Below are 20,417 nucleotides of genomic sequence, written 5' to 3' on the forward strand. Positions count from 1 at the left end.
GAGAGCTGTCAGCCCCTCACATTCCCAAGAATGGGGGCAAGGGGTGCCTCAGTCCTACAGCCTGGTGGGGATCTGGGCCGCACCCTGCAGCACCCCCCAGCACCCAAGAGGTCCGGTCTCGCATGAGGGCAGGTTTCCCAGTGTCTTTCATCATTTATTTCTGTGGACACATTTTCCGTGGAGGCTGCCTTCTGTTGGAATCCTGCATGGACACCAAGGCCTCCCTGTGAGGTGACTGTCTCCTTTGCTTCTTCCAGGACTCTGCAAGGTTCTCCAGTTCTGGACCAATTTTAATAAATGTTTCTTGGCCCAGGGTTTCCAAACCCGGCAGGTAACTGGAAATCAAGCCCCCCACCATAGCTGGGGCTGATGTTTAGAGTATGACTCTAATTAGAGTTTTCACCAACGGCCCAAGATGGACAGTTCCTTGGCTGATGGGCTTGAGGGTATCCTTTTCCTAGTTGTCAGTCAGGGACCAAAAAGGAACCTCAGGTTCCTGGATTTATGAAAGGGCTCTAATCCCAGCTCCCTACTGTGCACAGGGGCCTGGGAGCTTAACCCCCCCAGCTGCACTGATGCTCAGCCTACCAGCCTTGAGCTCAGGCTCACTGGCATGGCCATCTCACATGGCACCTGCGCTCGTTTTGTTTGCAGTTGTGCTCACGTGCCTTCTTCTACCCTGAGTTCCTTGAGGACGGGGTCTTGGTTTCTGGACTCCATCACGATGCTTCCTACAGGGTCTTGCACATTTGATGTTCTCTTGTTGGATTCAACTATACTGTAATCTCCTCAATGTTCACAGACATAAGGTTTGAGTTAGGGCCTTCTTGACCCTGGGCCTCATTTCTCATTATTGGGGATGTGTAGAGAGGTGCCCCTTTTTATTTTCTGCTCTTTAAAATCAAGAGAATAAGGCAGGCCTCCTGGAGAAAGCGCTCACTTCCCGCGTCGCCATCACGTCTCACGTTCACTACCTCACTTTCACCTTCACTTGCCAAGGCAGAAAACACAGCAGGAAGATTTGTTGAACATTTATTCCCAGGGTTTTTTTTTTTTTTAATTTCCTCTGAAATGAATATGAACACACAACGGTCTTTACACTCTGCAGGAGCTAATCCCTCACTGGAAGCTTGGAGAGCCTCATTCCTTCTTGTGTATGAATCTGTCCACACAGGGTCCCCTTCAGGCTTTTCTGAAAGGCCCACAGTGGACGGAGCAGCTCTGTCTTTGGGGCTCTATTACATTTATAACTATGGTTTTTTTAAAAAGAAAATAACAGAAATTGCTTCCAGAACCCAAATGCCTGTGTGAAATGCTGCCTTCTCTTTGAGGCCCAGCGGCTTTCAATGGCTTGTCCGTGCGTGTGCCCCACTGCTGCACGGCGGCTGCTGGAGGGGCAGCTACTGAAGCCCGAACCCACCGCCATGCCCAATAGGAAATGTGTACTTTCGATGTTGAAAGAACCACGGGAAGGAAATGATACTTTTATAAATAAAAGTGCTTAATAAGTATTATTCACTAAGTAAAATTATATTTTCCCTGAACATCTTGGACCATGTATCAATTTTGTTAACAAAGAAAAATCTGGCTGAAACACTTCATCCCTTCTAATAATGGCAAGAAAATCCTCAGTATTTGTCCCCTGAGCATTCACTATTTCCTGTGTACTTAGTACTATAAGGAGGCTCTGTGGAGGTGTTTTGTCAAGTAAGTCTTTGATCTCAAGAAGCTTCTTTTTAAGGCACCTAATTTATTTTGTGGCTGGCTCAGAAGGATAAAAATTGTCTTCGAATTGCTAAACCAGTTGAGATGATTTAAATTACTCAGGGCTGAGGAAGGCTATCTGTTAAATGATCTGTCCATGCCTTTTCACACATTTGTGCTTTTAAATCACAGAATATTTTCCCGGTACAGAATAAGGAACCCTCATTAGAAGGCATTCCCAGGTCTCTGAGTGAATCATGGGGAATGTGAATCTATCTTAGAGTTAAAGTCATATATCTCCCGCACACTGTCTGATGAAGCTTTCTGCTGGTTTCTTAGGTAGCCAATCACGTGACAGATATATGACTCTGAGACAGGAACTGAAATAGAATGCCTATAATGCCCTTAGGGGGAAGGGGGATTGTTACTGTTGAGCCTTTTAGTCAATGACTTAATTCCCTTTCAACTTCCCTCCACTCTAGTTTAGCACTCTGAATGCAACCCCAAAGAGCTGCTAATTTGCCTACTGAATCCACAATACTGCAAGTGGCTATGGCTTTCTAATTTTCTTCCAAGGATTTCAGGTGCTAAATGATACCACATTTGCTCTGGTATAGTTGATTTAATACTCTAATCAACAACCTCAAGCACGTTTCACATGGGTTGGACTCAAGGAGATAGAAGGACTGAGGTGCAAAACACACGGTGTTTCCAGAAAGCACCATTTTTGAAGGCAGTGAGGCACTGCATCTGAAGACCAGATGGTACAGGCTTAGGCACCTATTGTCAGGTGGCTGGGAATAGCACACGGGACCCTCAACATCCTGCAGCCCAACCCCTAAAGCCCTCTCATCTGCGTAACGGCGTCATGAGTTGGAAGCAATGTTCCACTCCAGAGATCCACAGCAAGGGCAAGAAATGTGCTTCCTAGGTAGCCGTTCCATAGATGTTTCCATTTCTGACCCATAACTCAGTGAATGGCCACACCATCCTTCTAATTCCTCAGACCAAAGCCTTGGAGTTATCCTTGACTCCTTTCTTTCTCGCTCAGCATCTGATGTATGAGCAAAATGCTGTTGGCTTTACTTCCAAAACATATGGATGACCCAGCTGCCTCTCACCAGCTTCACCACTTCCACACGGGTCCCTGCTACCACCACCTCGCCCCTGGCTCCCTGTACCAGCCTCTAACTAGATTCTCTACTCAGCCCTCACCCTTACTGTCCAGGCTTCCCTCCGAAGCCAGGTAATCCACGAACAACTGCAGTCAGATTAGATCATTCTTCTGCTCTAAGCTCTGCAACAGCAGGCTTCACCCGAGCCACACAGTAAACTCCAGGGTCCTCTGGTGGTCTCCTGGGCTGTACACTATCCCAGCCCCACCCCACCATATCTAAATTAAGTTCTCCCCACCTCACTCACTCTGAAATACCTACGCTAACCTTGATGATGCTCTTCCAACAGGACAGGAACATTCCCACCCTGGAGCCGTTATACCATTAGTCCAGCTACCTGGAACACTGTTCTCTCAAAACACGCATGGTGGATCCTTCATATCCTTAAGGCTTATCCGCAGGGACACATTCCCAGAGGGCCCAGCCTGACCACTCTCTAAGACTGCAACTCCCAACTCCCAGCACTTTTAGCCCTTCTCTGCTTTGTTATCTGTACAGTACTTATCCTACCTGACAAACCCTTTATTCACCCATTTACTTGTTGAACATCTGTCTCCCTCCACTAAAATGTATGCTCTACGAGGAGAGAATTCTTGTCTGCACTGTTCACTGCTCTATCCGCAGCACTTAGCAGGGCACTGACCCACAGTAGGTGTTCAGTAAATATCTGAGCAATGAATGAATGGATATCTGGACTATGTGCTACATACTTTAGAACTCTAGACTTGGATATGTTTATTCCCAGACATTTCTCAATACCACAATAATGTCTTCAGAGTCTGAAGCAGGTTGTATTAAAGGACGAAACAGAGGGCCTTACAGAATTTCTGGAATCCTTGTGGATCAAATTCCATACTTCAGAGATAAAGTTATATGTCAAAGTTCTAATGTACAGACAGGCCCACGTCAGCAGACTGAGGGCTGCCCCTGGTGCTTTTCTGTGCATGGACCTAGATCTAGTTTAGGGGACCTGGAGTCTGGAGCATCGTGGGAAGACAGAGCATACTGGTCTCCACATCTGTATCTGTCTCCACCTTCAACTGCACGCTCATGTCCAACACTAAGATGTTGTTCTATGAAAACAGACACTTCCTTAAACTGGGGTATCACTGCAGGAGAGAAACTTTCCAATGGAAACTTGGGAAGTAAGAAGAATGTACTGTATGTCCAAAGACTCATTTTTTGATTTGAGATTGGTTTGGGGTTAGGGTAAAGTCGAAAAGGAAAGTTGATAGAAATATGTTTTTTTGAGGATTATATTTTTTACAAAGAAAACAAAGGCAAAATGGAAAAGAAATATCTGACTATCAGCATTTTGATCAGGAGTAACAGAACATTTTTACTGCAGTTTGTGTATGTTTGAGGGAAAGGAAGTAGAGAAGGAAAAAGCAAAATAACGCCTTTTTCAAATTCAAAATGAAGTTTTTAAAATAGATCTGTTGTCTCGGCTTCTTTCTCTATTGCGTAATCCTGAATTGTCTGCTCACAGATCAGTCAATTTGGTGACAAGAAAAAAAAAATACCATCATGGAAACCAGTGTTTCTCACTGAAGCACATCAGAATCATCTAATTCTGTTCCAAATATTGGAAATCACCTTACAACATTTTTCAAAGAATTGATACAACAAAAGTATAAAGTTTTTAAGTATAAAAGTAAAAGTGAAAGTTGCTACATTTGCCTAGGCATTAGATTCTTTTCTTAAAGATAATGATTACCATACGAATAAAGACAGAAGGAAATCACATGGTTCACTTTGGACTAGGAAATTTTAACAGACACAAATTCCTCAGTCATGTATCTACAATTTTCACTACCACTTTTCATTCCAATGACTCCTTAGGAGGAAGCACATCCGAGCGACTGGAGGGGCATGATTCCTGATTAAACAGTATTATTTGCTCATTATTTCATGCCTGCATCTAGTATGACTCCAGGAAAACTGCACACCCCTTCAGAGCAGAAGTTGTATCTTACTCTGCTCTTCCAACACCATTTGTAAGGTGGCAGGTGCAGAACCACACACATAGTAGTAGGTGCTCAGTAAATACCAGCTGCCTTCACATTGCTACCAGTGATTATTAAAAACTATGACAAAGGTTTTGAAACTGTAAACAGGTGAAGAAGGATTGGCCTGTGCAAGTCAAGAGGCCCTGTGAAAAAGCAAAGGACATAGAGGGAAACTGAAAATGATGAAACAGACACATGTACATTTGTGTTATGTATCAGAGTGAACTGCATTTCAGGAGTTTCAAACAACACTCTTAAAAATTACATTAGTTTTGAAATAGTATTTTTGAGATGTGAATTCAGAGCTAAAATAAATTCTTACAGTTTTCATCCTGGGCCATGCATTGTAAGGGAATCCCAAAGAAAGATGTATAGCTGTCATTGTACCACACCAGAAGCTCGGTGCCCCTGGGAATATCTATACAGGCTCGGTAGAATATATTCGACCTATTCAAAACAAAAGAAAACCCAGCTTAGTAATAGGTAGGATCCATGTGCCCCCATCCATATTTTTATTGCCCCAACAAAGTTCTGCCCAGTTCCAGCTAAACAGTTTCTGTTTGTCATAAAATCTGCACCCACCTTATCATTCCCAGCAGCCAATTACAGCCTGTAACCCAGTATGATACACAGCTTATAGTTTATTTCCACAGTGTCCCTCTATAGAGCGTCTGGGCTGAAAAGACAGATGTTTGGTCCAAGAGGCAGAAGAAAGGAAGAGTTCATTTAAAAAACAAAACTTGCAGCTCACACTAATGAGAAAAATCTCTTCTCTTGGTGAATTGCAGGTGCTGGGACCTCAACCTTATATATCAATTAATACCATTGACTTCTTAATTGAAAGAAAAGCATTACAAGTATTCTTATAACTTGGCATTGGGAGTCCCCAAATTTGTAATAAAACTAAACCAGTCTGTGATAGAGAGATGGAGAGTAATAAAAATCTTCCCTGTTGACTTTCTTCTAAAGTTTGATACAGGAGAAGAGAAAAACCTTCTGATGTAAAATAGATGGAAATTCAATAAATACAAGAGGAGCACTTCACTCTAGCTGAAAGATTACACTCTGAAATGATAGAGTGAAGTTACCAAGAAACGTACATTTTTTATAACAGCTTTGGTACTGTAAAGAAAAATCTACAGATTTAAAAATAAACACATACAAGGACACTGCGAATGGTTTTCTCAATGAGAAATTGCTACAAATATTAGCCTCAAGTTCCAGATAAAAGTGTTTAGGGTTGGTGGGCCTTAAATTTAGCCTTTGTGTAAGAAATTGGCTGTAGCAGGGCAATTTGTTCCTTGTATAACATTGCAGACACAAGGCGAATCCTTCACCACATTTTTCATGGCAGTGAGATATGCACTTGTCAACATATTTTGTCACCACAAAGTGGCTCTTGGCAATAGGATCATAAAGATCAATAAAAAAAGTGCAGATTCTCAATATTTTACTTGCAGCTGCAAAATTTTCATTTATCTTGTTATTTTCCTTACTTGCTGCCATTCTGTCTCACGAGGGCACTGCTAGCTAAGCAGAATGTTTTTCCCAACATTCTATGAATATCTGACAAAAACTCCAGCCAGTTGTCCAGACCTTGCCACCCTTTCCTCCCTCCGCATCTCCGAGAGCTGTGCATTTTATTAATTCTTTCCACTGCTACATAAAAAAATCAGAATGAGAGCCGAGCTATAAATCACTGGCATCTTCTAACTTGAGAAAAATTGAGTCTACTTTGTACTTCACCCTTGTAACATTTCATCTCTCGGTTTGGCTTCCCTTAATGTAAACACAGCGCCCAGCAAATGAATGTGCTAAAACCAAATGACACACTTTGCTGCTGAAAGAGCAGAACTGTTTTCGAGCAATGGGTGGTCTTCTGAGGCACAGTGCAGGCTGAAAGGGGGGGAAAGAAACGTGTAAGCATACACCGTTCCTTACAAGCGGGCAGAGCTTCCAAAACTCGCAGAAATCTCTGCATGTTGAAGCACATCAAAGGGATTTTTCCCTTTTCAGATAATATTTCCTCTGCTGACATGCATTTAGTATTGTGGTTGGACGACTCATAAAGATAGCTTCATGGCGTCCCAAAGCAGTTGAAGCAGAACACATGCCAACAAACATTACTGTCAGCCTCAAAATAAAAACAAAACGTTCAGCTGAGGGTCAATCAATCAAGGGCGCTTTGAAGAAAATTCCATTTAGATATTACAAATCATAACAGAATGAATCTAAACCAGCTGACTTTTTGTGAAGAGGACATTCATGTACAATAAAAATTAGGCTGGCTCTTCAGAGTCCAACTTTTCTATTTTCTTACTCTTGGACGTGGTCACTGGGGATGGATGCCAGTTTTTTAAATTGTGTTTTTGTAGTTCATTTTATAAAGATCTGAAGTAATCGAAAACAGATCAGGGGAGAGAACACGACGTTTAAGCGCCACCATGAAAGGAGAGTTATAAAATCCACTTAATATTGACAGATAGGTAATGACTTACTCATGCCCACCTTCCTTTTAGGGGTGTCTTGTTTCCCCCAAATTTGGAATTCACCTCAAGAGCTCCCTGGGTGCTCATTACAGAGCTAGTCTAACTATCTCTCCTGCTCAATGGACAAGCACAATCGTTACTAATTTTCTAGCTCCAAGTTTCATGAAGACTTCATGACAGAAATACAACTGCAATAAAGGTGAGTAAAGCCTGTACATAGCAGTGTAACTGAATACCGTTGTGCACAATTTCATTTAAACCATTATTTAATGAAATATAACTGCATACGAAATTAAGGCAGTGAGTCAATTTCATGATGCAGTATGTTCCTTTTGAAGTGGAGACCTGCAGAGAGCAAGCCAGATTTGTGCAGCCTTTAACCTGTAAGTAAGGGAAAATACAGCTGTGTGTGTGTGTGTGTGTGTGTGTTTAATGCTGTATTTTTAAACCTCCCCCACCCCCAAAAAAAGGAAAAGAAAATAAATAGCTGTAGGCAGGAATCCAAGTTGCCAAGCACAGGGTCTTCTGCTTTGAAGTGTCTTTGGTGCCTAATAAAGCTAAACAGTTGCTTCTGATTCTAAAGGGAACATCGCTGTTTATAACTGAGGTCATATATTTATATGGCATATGTTTTCAAGGGATTTTGAGAAAAGGCTTTTCCTTATGTGATCTGATGTCGCCCTCTCTTCTCCACTCCAGCCTTCTCTAACACTAAGTGTAACTGCTTGGCCAGCAGGTGCACAGAGCAGATGCGGCTCAGCACTTGGCAATCACCTTGCTTCTCGGTCACCAGCCCCACCCCTCCCCCTCCCCAGGGCCTCTCTGGAAAATGGGGCAGGGCCACCTTCTCCTTGTTACTCATAGGTTTTGCCCAAACATCCCAGGAAACTGGGGACTTCCCTGTGCTCTGGACCCACCTCAGCACCTGAAACATATTCTGAATCATGAAAGGGCCAAAGTCAAATGCTTATCACCTTTCAAGGGATCAGGAGAGGTTACTCATGCTCAGCATTGCTGCTAAGCATAATGGTTGTGGAACAGGAGCCCTGGGAAGGTTGAGAGGTCCTGGTTTCCCATGCCTTTGTGCAAATGAAACTGTTCCCTGTGGGAGACAGCTTGAAAGTGACCGAAAGCAAGGGAGCTGGGGCTGCATTTTGGAGTTCCTGTTTAAGTGTGTGTGCACAACTGCTGGGGCAAATCACCCCACATCTGTGGGCTTGCTGGGCTGCTACAGGCCTTTGTGGAAGTTCAGGCAATGACATGGAAGTAACTTCACCATGTGCACTGAGCGAAAAGAGCCTCCTACTATCATCTTTACTCCTGAATTCTCAGGAAATGGCTGTTGCAAGAACTAAGGAGATTTCAGAAGCCTAGCAAAAAAAAAAATATATGCCAGTCTTTGCAGAGTTCCTAGGACCCTGCAGAACTAGCAGCAAGCCTGAATTTGTATATACAAGCCAGAGGCCTCCAGCTCCGTAAGTGGTAAATCAAGATATACTTTACCTGTACTGAACTACTGTTAGATTCTGTTCTCCGCAGTGCCTTGCACATCGGATATACCTCATCCAGCTCGACTTACTAGGTTCCCCACCATCAATAAAGTGCTGTAGTGTCCCATCTTGGTCATATATCTAGAGAAGAGGTCAGAAGGTCAAGTAGTTAGAACGAATCATCAGCAATCATTTTCCCTGCTTCCCTTGGTGTCTTTGTGTGTCAGCTGCAGAAATTTATTGCCCATACGTTTGCTAGTGCTTAGTGAAGCTTGTGGAAACTCAACTGGAATAACAGGAAAATATATTTTGGTGATGCAAGTCGAGCACGTTTTCCTTATCAAGCCAATCTTCCCTGTATTAAACATATTTCTGGTATCTGAAGGATGTGAGTGCCCATGTTTCCCAAAGAATATTTAACCTACTTTGACAGGCTACTCTTAAGTAATGAGCTGCTGGATAAACAAAGCAAGCTGAAAGGAGAGGCCACATGGACATGGCTGGAATAGTCACACAAAAGGCCCCCGGTCCCCCAACACATAGCTGTTCGAAGACATTCTGGAGGCAGTAACCATCTGTTCTACAAGCTGGGTGACCCCTCGCAGAAGGCAGAGAGTTAGGGAGCTCTACAGAACTGATAAAACAGACTCTGATTGGAGGAAATAAATGGACTCTCACCTCGCAGAAGATGGAGGACTTCAGCTGTCAGGACCTGAAACTATTAGGAGAGGAGTCATCAAAAAAGAGAGACCCTCGAAAAGGGAAAGAAAAAAAGAATAACTCTTTCCTATGGATTTTAAATGTCTTCACTGAGCTCAGTTTAGTAATTACTGCCTTAGGTCATCTCAAGCAGATTTCCTTTCAAGATTACTTTCAAGGAAATGAAATCTGCTTCACACCAGGCAATAAGCATGGCACAAAAAGTCTTATGCAAAGCAACGAGCCAGCCCAGCACGCACGTGCGGAGGGAGCCCTGCCAGGAGAGGCAATCAGCTCCCGCTTCCAGGAACCAGGGTGGCCCCAGGCCCCTGGGAGGATGTGGTAACAGAGGAGTGGGAGGTCAGGGGGTACATAGGCACAGCAATGCTAGGACATCCCCAGTCTTAGGGGCATCGAGGAAGCAACGGCTACAGTTCTCAGAGGACCATGGTATTGATGGGACCTTTTAAAACCCAATAGCTTCTGAGATGCTCCCTTGAGCATCCTGAGAAATCAAGTCTCTTTCTCTTGCTAAACAGTCTTTCCCCTTTTCCTTTCCAAACAGACACAGAGAATAAGCCTCACTGGTTACATTTACATCCTCCAATTAGTTGGTCATTCATATTAATTTAGTTCAGTATTTCTATTCTGAGGGCCAAAGGCCTTAGTGATGACAGTTTCTTTTATTATCACCAGTCATTCTAAAACAGCTGATTTTTTTATTTGCTTTTCTTCAAGTCATTTATCTCCACCCCTAACCTTGCCAGTAACCTGCACAGATAAAAGACATCAATCTAATAAAGACAATTGTTTCCCAGTTAAGACTGGGTAGCGTGCCAGAGTGATCACAGCTGATAATCTACATAGCCTGAGAAGAATGAATAGATTCCTGGATTATATTATATTATTATTAAGACGAATGACTCCTTTAAATTCCTTGTTTGGGGATGATGGCAGAGAATGGAAACATTTCGTGTGGGGGCTACAACTGCTAGGTGATCTCTCTAAGGACAGGCTTCATATTCAGGTTAGCTTACACTGTAGTTATTTTGTTCTTGTTCTTATTTTTGTTTAAGGAAGCTGGTTCAAAGATTCAAAATCTCAGTGCTGAGCCTGCTGTTGACAGCTGATGCAATGTTGAACGAAGCCATCAGTTCCTTAAACGCCACTGTTTATCTAGAACAGAGCCAAAAATGCTGATGACCGAGGCCTCTGCCCCATCCTTTCCCCCTGAACAAACCTCCTGGGGGTGCTGCTGGTGAAAACAATTATGAAGCGCTTTGAGAAGTACGATTTTCCTCTGTGCTTCTAGCCAGTGTTCTCAACAGCAGGTAAAACTCTAATATTTACATGTAGTCGTGCTCCCTTGAACCATTTGAACATCAGACACAAACAATCTTGAGAAGGAGTATAAGAAGTGTTTCCTCCTACAATCTTGTTTCAGCCATAAACTCCTTCAACTAAGTATACTGGCACTATAGGCATCCTACACTTCCTGCCTGTTGGATGGAACTGACACTTGCCTACTTAAGGAAAAGTACTTGGCTACTGGTCAGGCTTTCCCCAAACACCACACAGTGCAGCACACGGCATAAGGCTGAGCCTCACTGGCTTCAGCTAGTACTGATCCTACACTACTTCCCGTGAAACTGTGGTGAAAACCCTGCACAGCTAGTTGGGTCCCTCAGCTGTGCACGCACTCGGAGTGGAGGAAACTCATTCCACCTTCATGCTTTCTTGCCCTCCCTCCTCGGATCCCAGTGGTCACCAAAGACAGTTGATGGTGCCCCCAAATACCTCCCAAGCCCATCCATCTCATCGGAGCCCAAGTCAGCCCCGTTCTCTCCTGAAGCCCTGCAGGTCTCTGAACCACTCTCACTGCAGCTTCTCCAGACCCCTCGGGCCTGTTGTCTTCACTGGAGCCAGAGCGCTTTCAGAACACAATCTACTTTCATCTGTTTCACCCGACTCCCTTCCCCCAAAGAAAAGCTTCAGAAATGTCATAAAATGTCAAGTCATAACAACATATATCCACAGCACGTGAGGTGTCCTCATTAGCTCATCATGCTAACCCAGCCAGCGCCTCCTATCAAAGTTATTTAGGGAGGTCAAAAACATACGCCTCTGCATTTGGCTCAAGACAATCCTGGGCCCTTTCTTGTCTGTGCTGTTAAGAGTTAACATTTAAACTCCGTGTTTTTTGAAAGAGAAACAATGGGCCTGAAGGCACTAATGCCTATTTCTGCTCATTCCTCTAGCAGAAGGAGAATAAAATTGGGAAAAATGGGATACCCAAACGGGAAAGCTAAATAGGAACTAGAGACTTCTCAGAAAGTTCTTGGTACTGATTTGCCCTATTATTACTTTTGAGTAAAGCTCAACTTTGTTTCCACTTAAGAGCTCAGTTTTGAAAAAAGAGAGGTGGGCAAAATTCTTCACGTAACTGAACTATATGTGGACACTGTGCCTGCGTCCATCTACTGCACTGTCAGGGGCTGCCGCCTTCCTCCTAGGAGAGAAGGGACTAAAGGTGGGGAAATGTTTCAACAGGTTTCCTTGCAGAGCAGAAACAACAATCTAAGTTCAGGAAGTTGTTCTTGAAGGTTGCATTAACATCTACATTGGTGTAACGCTAAAATGCAATTTTAAGTTAGTTACCTAATAGGCCTAAAAAATTTAAGGAATTTAAGGAGATGAATTAATGTCAAGACCAGGAGTTATTTTGTTTTCATTACCCTTCAGAAGATTTTAAAAAGCAAAGAAGTATAAAAAATCTTGTACAAAGTATTTAGACATTCCCCCTCAGGACCTATGAAAATGTCGACAAGATCAGAAATTTTATTAATTCAAATAGTGAGAAAGAAGACAAGAGAGTTAGTTCATATTAAGGGGAAGATATACTCTAAAAAAACACTTGTAGTTTTGTTGAAAACAGCATGCTTTCTTCTGAATGACCATGAACCACCAAAGTTTTAATATCTGCTCTGTTCTTTCTAAGGATGCTGAGCAAATGATCCTCCAGAGGTAGGGGAAATACATGTAAAGAAACATACAGGGCACTGGGTGGGAAAAGGGTTAAATACTGCCCTGGCAAACCCTCAGAAGTACAGAAAATATGTTTAGCATATTTGTTTTAGAAACCTAATTCCAACATTGCTGAAAGGGAGCATAAAATGGCATGTTCACGTTGGAGAACATTTTGGCAATATCAAAATTAAGTTGACAATGCATATATCCTACAACTCAGTAGTTTTACTGCTAGGAAATTATTTCAGTGAAACTGTGATGTGTGCCCAAAGAGGCAGTTCACTGTAACACTGCTTAAAATAAGTAATCAATAAGACACAATGGAAGTATCCATCATCATAAGAATGAATGAACTGTGGTTTATTCAGTAACACAGCATGAAACACTTAAAGTGAATGAACTAGATCTGTTTGTATTAAGATCCAATTGATAAAGATAAATATCAAAACATAATGTTGATTGAGACAACCAGGTTACAGATTGAGGCATTTGTTAACATTTCCAAAATACATAAAATAACATTTCAAAATACATAACACTCTTATTAGTATATTTGATAAGTGTATAGTGTAATATACATATAAGTACCTTTATAGCTATCCATATAATAAAATTCAGAAAAGATACACCTCGTCAGAGCACTGGTCATGGAAGGGAAACAAAGGGGACGAACACGTTACCTGAAATGTTTCATTTTTCTTACAAAAAAAAATCTGAAGCAGATACAGCAAAGTGTTCACACTTACTCTTTCAGTGGCCTGTATATTGGCATTTTTTAATGTGTAAATTATACTCTCTGCTTTTCTAATCTTTTTCAAAAAATTCAAAGAGAAAAATAAATGAAAAGACAACCTAATCATTTATTTCTTTGTAGTTCAGTTTTTCTATGTGTCATTAAAATTATTGCTCATTATAAACCATGTGTGGCATTAACTGCAAATCACATGCAAAAGGCATTTTATTGCAATCCCTGATATCAGTAAGCACCACTTTGTCCCACTATCTTACTTTTCTAGAACAAGAATCTACTTTAAATGAGAACAGCATGAGTAAAACATACATCAGTATCTCTGTTAAATACTGGTTGTGAGGGTTTGTCCACAGCTTGCTCATTTATAAATGCTGCCAATTTTCATTAACAGTAATAATAATCATAGAAACAAAGTAAGCCATGATGTGGACCCATTTTAACAGAATAAAAAGAAATCCATCTTCTGAATTATAGGAATGTGTGTATGTTAGTGCCTCTGTGCAATCTATTCTCTAAAGCAAGATATGCCAATCAGTGGCTCTCAGGCTGAATTCAGGCAATTGACCAACTTTGTTTTTCCTCCCACAGTGTTTTAAAAGTTTAGAAATTTTACCTAATTCCTAATTTTTCTTGAAAAATTACTAAAAAAAAAAAAGAAGATGGGTCCCTAATCTCTGGCAATAATCTGCTGCAACTGAGAAAATGAAGGTGGGCCCCTTTCAATCAACCATGTGCTTTTCTAGTTCTCCACAGTCCCTGCCACTCCCTATTGTCCTACGTGCTCCTTACTTCACTAATTTACTTGCCTTCCTGGCCTCTTTAAGCATGTAAGTTTGTAATCCCAGCTGTGAAGGAATTATTGCTACCACTGAAAGTTGGTCTATTACAGCTGGGGGGGCACTTTCAAGGAAAACTGCTGGAACTGATGGCCTGGGAACCCTGCAGGCATTCATCATTCCTGAGCTGTCCAGAAGCCATCATCTGATTGAGATCCAAGTTCTCTGTGCTACAGTGCTCCAGGGGTGGGAGAACAGAGAAGAGAGTTCATGTCTTTCAGTTTTACCAGCACAGGTTTTTAGTGATCTTTTTAAACAAGGGAAACCCTCTAATTCAAAGAAGTCTTCAATGTAATGCCACTACAAAAAGTTTAAAAAAAAACAAGGAAGTCCATGAGGAAGCCCCTCGACAGCCTCAGCGACCTCACCCTTGCTCTCTGGAGCAGCTCCTGGGGCCTCACCAAGGGCCTGTGGTGAACTGGGGGACTCTGAAAAGCCAAGGGCAGGGCCATTCTTCCAGCAGACAGGCCTCTGTGAAGGTATCAGTTACCAACCCTCCTGCGAGAAAGCTGAGTACGTTGGCTCAAGTTAGAGCCCAGGAAAATCAGGTTTGGAAAGACCTCAGAGACCATCTGTTCCAACCTGATCAGTTTATACGTAAGGAAAAAGGATCTCCAGAAGTTAGTGTCTTAGACAAAGTGAGACTACTGGTCAGGGGCAGAACGAAGCCCCCTCTCCAGGCCTCCCCACACCCTCCATCCCTCTACCTTCCCCTGGGCTGAGGCCTCTATCACCTCACTTACTTCTACAGATATCCTGAAGAGAGCCAATGACTTTAAACAGAAGGAACTTGAATTACAATGTAAGCATTAATCTGCTCCTCCCAGAACCTGGGTCTCTGAATTTTGGCATGGAAGAAAAAACAAACAAACAAAAAAGCCCAAAGGTGTTACATGAAAAGGATTAGCTGATTTTCAAGGAGGACAGAGAGATCTCAGGCTCCTTCTCCCACGGTTCCACACCTCGGCATGTCCCTGTGCCAAGGCCCCAGACACCAGCATTTGGTTGTACACTGAAATGCCAGCCTCTCTCAGTTTCTGCCAAGCAGCTGACATGAGGGAGAGGATTTCAGATCCAAACATCTAACAGAGGGCCCAGCATACAGAGGGAACTCAAAACACAGCGAAGGGAACTGAACTGAATTTTCACAACAGTTCTGTAGATTCTTAAAGATCTTAGACTTTATTCAAAGCTTGAGAAGAAATCAGCGTTAATGCAATTAAAACTTCATTCTAAGCACTAATATCTAGGGTTTTTACATCCTCCTTGAAACTAACTTCTTTCAATGCTATGAAATGCAAAGGTGAATTTCATATGATGATTAAAATGTAATAAACAACTGCCATAGAGCTGAAAAGAGTCTTTGGGAGTTTTGGGGGTTTAGACCTGAGAATCCAGCACTATTCTAAGTCCTACCCAGGGAAGGTCCAGGGAAGAACAGACCCAAAGATGGTTTCTCACATCTCTCTACCTATTCTCCACACAGTGCCTTAATATGGCCCCATCTTTCTGTAAAACTCCTAAAATTAGGGTTTCAATACTCACTGTTACTAGTAATTTGAGAAACTCCATTGAAAAATACAACATTTCCCAAGAGGGATAAAAATGTTTTACTCTGCGATCCTCTGAGTCAGGACACAGAGGTCCCTTACAGTGTAACCCTTGGATAGCTACACAACTATTGACACAAAAGGATGATTCTGGGCTGTTTTGACTGTGAAAAGTCAAAAAACAGAATTCCTTCATTGCTAAATAAATATCTTTCTCTTGAGAGTATGGTTGTTAAAGGAGACTTTCTTGAATGTTACCAGTGAAAACATGCAATAGAAGTCACTCAGTCGGGAGTGACCTGGAGGGTCAAGTGCACAGGTTAAGAGCACACCCGTGGGTGTCAGCTCCAATGTGTGTGAGTTACAGCTGTGGCTCTGCCTTGGGTAGCTGTGTGACTTTGGGCACTTACACAACCTCTTGAGGAAACCGAGACCCTCTTTGAAAAAACGGTGCTAATGATAGTCCGTATGCCAAAGGGCTGATAGGAAAATCAAATGAGCTAGTATATTGTAAAGGACTTAAAACAGTTCTGGACACACAGTCCAGCCCAGAGAGCACTAGCTATCCTTAGGCCATACCTATGATTAGATGGGAAACAGCAGCCCAGGTATGTCTGCTAACTCGCTCACGGACACTGGACCACAATACATGCACCGTGTGCAAACTTGTTATGACTGATGTTAAGGAACTGTAAGCTCCTTGAGGTCAGGAATACATTTTAATCATTCTTTAAATTCACCTTCAGGCACCTTACACAAGGCCTTGTACATACCAGGAAATCAACTTTTGTTAAAAGAGAAAGAAAAGGATTTGGGATGATATCAGTAAGGTGTAGGAGTAAAATAATCATTCCCATTTATGTCTTTCTCTCCCAGATGAGCTTTGTAAAAAATAAAATAAAATGTTTAAAATGCTGGATGAATGTGAATGCCATCTAGCCAATGGTAAGGAAGGTTTTCTTTAGTCCTACGTTTTCCATTTCCTAAATTTAATCAGTCTCCAGTTTAATGCAATGTTATAAAAATGTCATCCAAAAGACACAGGCACCCGCCACACCCTTAGGCGCACTCCTGGAGCACATCTGTAACTAACAGATAGTTGTTACATATGTTTTTATTAACTGTGGCTTCAGGATCCCAGTGCCTTATCACCGAACATCACCTACCACATAGGACAGGTGGTAGGTGAACACCACCTACCTACCTCTGAAGTCACTGACATTTTTGGCCAGAGGAGGCCCCAACTTAGAGCGCTTCATTCCACCCTGGGCACTGAACATGTTCAAGGGGGGTGGGCTGTCTCTGCAATTAAATGGACCTGGTGGAGGAGCAGGGGACATGTGTGGATGGCAGCCTGGAGCAGCAGCTCAGCGGGGAGCACTGCGGGAGGGGGATTCCAGGCACTGCTTCCCCATCTAGGGAACAGACCACTGGGGTCTCCTAACCGTTTTGCTTTCCAACTTCCAAATCAAGGCTTCAGGAGACACCACAAAACAGAATTTGATGAATGATTGAAAGCATCTGCTGCCATCTTAACCCACAAAACAGCAGCAGCTGCCGACGAAGTCACACACATTCATGTAACATTTTAGTTAATAAAATACTTTCACAAGCTTATTTGATCTTAATTGACCTGGAAAGTAGCTGGAATATTACTTCATTTTACAGATAAGAAGCCCTGGGCTGAGGAAGGGTAAGGGGCCTGCCCACAGTCCTACAGTTGATAAGTGTGTGTGACAAGGATGCAATCCTCCTGAATCACAGGCCACCTTGTTACTGCTATTTTCGTCACATCCCATTTGTCCTATCAGGGAGAAAGAATGGAGCTTTTTCCTTAAAAGCATCCACAATTCTCCAAACGAAGGTCATAAAAATGTTCATAATGATTAATAATGTCATTTATGAAACACGTTCCTATTTTCAAAGCACATGTCAATTTAGGGAGAATTCCTGAATCTGGAATTTACACAAAGCAACCATACAATGAAGAAAGATATAATTACCCAACTCTAGGTAAAAAATCACCATCCTTCCACTGGCAATGTGCCTAATGACCAAGAACATAAAAACATGGACAAGGCATACATTTGTGGATGAAGAAGTACATCTTACAATAAAATCTTCTTTGTTTAAGCAAATTCCAGCTCGTGAGTCCATATTTACTTGCGTTCACTTTTTTCTCAAATAAAAAATACTAGGTTTTTTTTTTTCCCCATTTCAATAATTTCTCTCACCTGTCCCCACTACAATAAATTTATTTTGTTGTTATTTCTAATAAGAAAACTCTCTCCTCTCACTTTGGCTTGTACTATTTTGGAATGTTTGGAATGCCAAGATTTTAAGATGAGGTTTCAAAGGTCAAGTGATAAATGCCCCATAAAATAAATGAGTAATGGTTATATACACCGTGGCTGTATTTTCAGTAACGCTGATAGAAAGCTATATACTGTACTTTGTCAATTCACATTCATCAAGTTCCAGAAATATTAGAAAATCATTAGATGTTTATGTTGAGTTTGCAGATAATACTAACATATAAGTCAAGACTGAAATACGGTAATCAGAAAAACAGTTGAAAAGTGTCAATAAACTGTAAAACACCCGTGGTCGTGTTGGCGAAGCCTGCATCAGACAGGGGCAGAAGCGGCCGTGTGAAGAAAGGGAAATGGGTATTTCGGTCACACTGTGGGTCAGCTGCTGCTAAGCGTCAGGCTGGCCGAGAATTCCAGCCTGGAGACCCGGGAGCTCCTAAGAGCTGCAGAGCGCTTGCTGAATCCTGCTTATCTCCGAGGACGCAGCAGCCGTCGATAGGAAACCTGCCATCCATCAATCTGGAGTCTTCTTCAGACATCTTCTGTCTGCTGATCAGAGGAAGACTTTGGGGAATCAGGATTCCATTATCAGGATTGTGTCTGTGATCTGAACAAGCCACTGAACCTTTAACTTTTCCCTTGGCAGAAGCATAAATGCTGGAAAAGTCCTGACAGTTCATTCATTTTGCTCCATCCTGGAGCCAGCTGATGTCTGACTGGTGAGACCCGCCCTCTTTGATGTTGTACTCTTTTGAGAGTGCCCTGCTGTGAAAAAATTTTTATCCTTCCAAATTAGAGAGAAATATTTCTGCATCCAGCTGTTAGCTGTGACATGTCTGCCATTTTTCAGGGCACTGGCTTGGTGCCATCTGCAGGCTCTGTTGCAAACCTATCTTTTCCCTCTGCTGCAGCATTAACATCCCTCATGCACAACTGTCTCCAGTGTCCACACAACATCAACACTGAAAAGGGAAATACTGCTAACCCTGCATTGCTGGGAACAGCCTCAGAAATACTTTCATGCAGCAAGTTCTTTTTCATTTCTTTTCTTCCTTTTTTAAAAGAGTTATCAGCAATGATGTCTTTCCCAAAGTATAAAATTCTTTGGCACAACCCACCCATTTAAAAATTGCTTCAGTTCAGTTTTTTTAAATCCCAGTTGTCATTAAAGCAACCAACAACAAGTCCTCACCTCCTAAATATATTGACACATAAAATGAATTTGGATCCTGTGAAAACTTGTTCCGTATGCACGGAGTCCACTTTTGAAAATGGACATTCGTTCAGTGAAGAGAACTGTGTAAATGAAGAAAAACTCTCAGGGAAGCTTGAATAAATATTTAGATCTAAGTAATCAAGAAAGCCTGCATCTTCTCATATTTATTCAGTGCCATCAGGGGCTTATAACGATTGCTGCCATGAATTGTGTGTATTATAAACAAAGGGCAGCTCACATTATTGCCACGTTTTTCTCCACATACTGAGATGAATGAGTAAAACACCAGTTTCTAGCTTCTCTCCCTTTCTGGCCTTCTTGCTCTTCTCTCTCATTTTCACTTTTGCTGAGACGGGAAGAGATTGGTGGAACAGATATCAGCCCTCAGCAGCAGAGAATCCTGCCTTGCAACCCGTCTCAGACTCAGACACCACCCTTTCTCATGTAACCGGAAGGTGGATTAGGACAAAAACAAATGATGGCGATGACGACAACATGCCATATGTGAAAAGCTATCCACTTCGAAAACTAAGCCACCAGGACATTTGAATTAGCATCTTCTGCATCTGGAAAAACAAAGCCCTAGTTTTCCACCAAACAGGCAAAAGAACCATTATGGTGCTAACATCATCCTTGAAATAATACTGGTCTGAACGGACAGGATTTGTATCTTTTCTATTTAATACACCAAATAGTTCTACACTTGAGAACTATAAGATATCACATTAAAATGACTGCACACACTATGAGACACACTGGAATTCTCCATATGGTTCATGCAATATACCTTCGGAAGTACTATTCAACCCTTCCTGTAGTGGAAGGTTCTGGTGAATAAATTCTAGAGTGCATGATACCATACAGACCTTGGTGAAAACTATTACTGATTTTACACCAGCATGGTAGCTACTGAAGCATACAATTGCCAAGTCTAGGTGCAAAGTGAAGTGTTGGACGGCAGTCATACTAAATACTTAAAAGGTACTAAGTAGGGAACATCTGTAAAGGGAATGTTGCTAAGAGAGAGGCTGCTTCCATGCATGTGTAGACAAGCACACACCAGGCCCTAGAACTCACCTTCTTTTTTTAGGAAGAACTTTCTGGAGACATACAATGTTTGTCCCCATGAAGTAATGGTTTCCTCTGGTTTTACTTCTCT

General features: G+C 42.1%; 1 protein-coding gene across 2 annotated transcripts in view; it reads right to left on the reverse strand.

Moving 5' to 3' along the window:
- The window catches only part of PRDM6 (PR/SET domain 6), a 94,063-nt gene that overhangs the window by 21,506 nt on the left and 52,140 nt on the right, over nt 1-20,417 (reverse strand). For both annotated transcript variants that reach the window (XM_036903170.2, XM_036903169.2), the window contains exons 4-5: nt 8,881-9,008; nt 5,211-5,335 (exon numbers count right to left, since the gene is read on the reverse strand). In XM_036903170.2, the coding sequence (XP_036759065.1) occupies nt 5,211-5,335; nt 8,881-9,008 (253 nt within the window). The remainder of the gene's footprint in view (nt 1-5,210; nt 5,336-8,880; nt 9,009-20,417) is intronic.

This window comes from Manis pentadactyla, chromosome 13 (assembly GCF_030020395.1).
Source record: "Manis pentadactyla isolate mManPen7 chromosome 13, mManPen7.hap1, whole genome shotgun sequence".
NCBI classification, from domain to species: domain Eukaryota; kingdom Metazoa; phylum Chordata; class Mammalia; order Pholidota; family Manidae; genus Manis; species Manis pentadactyla.